We start from the raw sequence: 2,131 nt of genomic DNA, 5'->3' as shown, positions 1-2,131 counted from the left end.
AATTGAATAAAATTTAACAGCATTGATAATCTCAATAAACATTTATGTATCTGTGGTCTGTTTTAAAATATTAGCGTTTATGGGGCCCTTGAAGCCCTTGGGGGCCTGATGGAGCCGCTGACTTAATTTGGATTAAACAGAAATGCAAATTTGTTGTTTTTAGACTAGTTGTGGGTTTAAATAGCATTTCACTGGAGATCTTTTCCCGTAACATATAATTACACAGTAATACTTTTATATTTCCTATCAACTTAACATCTTTTAATACAAAAACACGGTGGACCACCGGTGGACCGCCTCGACGCCCTGACCACCGGGCTTAGCAAGTTTTCTGGGGGAAACCCTGAATTGGATGCGAGTTGGGTGTCAGACTAAACTGCTCTGGCAGCCGGAGTTTCTCTGAAACCAATCAAGAGATTCCCTGATGTTTGAAGCATTGTTGGCCCGCACAGACATACACACTCTATATATCTTCAGCTTCTTATCTGGAATGTTCTTATACATTCCTCAGTTCGTCTGTCATTGATTTATGGAAAGTTTTCCAGAATCATAAGCGCTGTACCTGCCTGAACTGTAAATATGAATAAATTTGACATTAAACATAATGAAAGTTGAAAGTGTTACATCATTTTCTGCCTCCTTTTTTAGCCTTTGCATTTGGCAGCATTGGCAGCAGGCTAAATTGACAAAGGTAATGCAGTATTTTAACTCCACAATAGAGAAAGTCTTGTAGTTTTAGTAAGTAGGTGTAGGGAAAAAATATTGGTATTGATATCGGATATCGACCAAATGAGTTTTAGTACATTGGCATATCGGATATCGACTAAAAATTCAATATTGTGCGTTACTCCTTTTTTTAATCTGGTTACTCAGGAGTGCTCTGTTGGGCAAAGTGCTGCGCATCGATGTGGATGGAAGCGACCCGGTGGGGAAACCGTACCGGATCCCACCTGACAATCCGTTCTCCAGAGACCCGGACGCTCGGCCAGAGGTGTTCGCGTACGGCGTACGGAACATGTGGCGATGCTCGGTGGACCGCGGTGACCCGGTGAGCGGCTACGGCCGGGGCCGGATCTTCTGCGGAGACGTCGGTCAAAACCGCTACGAGGAAGTCGACATCATCGTCAAAGGGGGGAACTACGGGTGGAGGGCGAAGGAGGGCTTCGAGTGCTACGACATCAAGCTGTGCCAGAACGCCTCTCTGAGTAAGTAACTCCTTCTTGTTCGCGTTAAAAGTGGAAACTAGGAGACATTTTCCGACACTTTCACCACCTGCCGTTTCTGGCGGAAGAGTTTTTCCATCCGCTAGATTTTTAGTAAAGTCCGACGTGCGTTTCTCTGCCACAACAGATGACATCCTGCCCATATTTGCATATAGCCATCATGTCGGGAAGTCTGTGACAGGGGGGTATGTGTACAGAGGATGTGAATCACCAAATCTGAACGGCCTGTACATTTTTGGAGACTTCATGACTGGGTAAGATTGTGTTAATCTGAGCCAAATCCAGACTAAAAATAAAGGCTTTCTGCTCCTTAAGAGAAGGAATATAGACTCAGAATACACTTCTCAGTAAAATCTGTGACTTTTCTTTTTCCTTTCATTCGTTTAGTCGGCTCATGGCATTGGAGGAAAACAAAGCAGCAAGGACCTGGATAGAGAAGAGCATATGCATGGGTAGTACAACAACTTGCTCCTTCCCTGGACTCATCAATCATCACCACAAATTCATCATCTCCTTCGCTGAAGATGAAGCAGGTTGGCTTTGCTCGGTTCCTCGTTACGAGGTCCAACTCTTCTTCCTCCATTCGACCATCTGTTTGTGATTTCCTGTCAGGGGAGCTGTATTTTCTGGCCACTTCGTACCCCAGTGCCATGTCCCCGACCGGAACAGTGTTTAAATTCATGGACCCGTCCAGGTACGGCATCATGCACAGACCTTTTTAGATTATTATTCATTACACATCACATTACAGAATACAACGGCGGCGTATTAAGGACATTGTAGATAGAAAAAAACAGACGAGAAAATTTTTGCCTAGTTTAATCTTGGAAATTTTCGAGAAAAAAATTCAGAAAGTTTTGAATTTGAAAAATCGAAAGTTTGCTAACCAAAAAAAAAAAAAAAAAAAA

The 2,131-nt window shown here is 43.2% G+C and overlaps 1 protein-coding gene across 1 annotated transcript in view; it reads left to right on the top strand.

Annotated features, from left to right (window-relative positions):
* The window catches only part of hhipl2 (HHIP-like 2), a 22,308-nt gene that overhangs the window by 10,555 nt on the left and 9,622 nt on the right, over positions 1-2,131 (top strand). Inside the window, exons 4-7 of the mRNA XM_015039907.1 lie at positions 874-1,205; positions 1,351-1,477; positions 1,611-1,756; positions 1,836-1,917. Coding sequence (XP_014895393.1) covers positions 874-1,205; positions 1,351-1,477; positions 1,611-1,756; positions 1,836-1,917 — 687 coding nt within the window. The remainder of the gene's footprint in view (positions 1-873; positions 1,206-1,350; positions 1,478-1,610; positions 1,757-1,835; positions 1,918-2,131) is intronic.

Source organism: Poecilia latipinna, unplaced genomic scaffold (genome assembly GCF_001443285.1).
Source record: "Poecilia latipinna isolate Pla-1442-1.1 unplaced genomic scaffold, P_latipinna-1.0 Scaffold489, whole genome shotgun sequence".
NCBI classification, from domain to species: Eukaryota; Metazoa; Chordata; class Actinopteri; order Cyprinodontiformes; family Poeciliidae; genus Poecilia; species Poecilia latipinna.
Note: the sequence above shows the minus strand (reverse complement) of the source record. Positions and strands in the feature narration are given on the sequence as shown.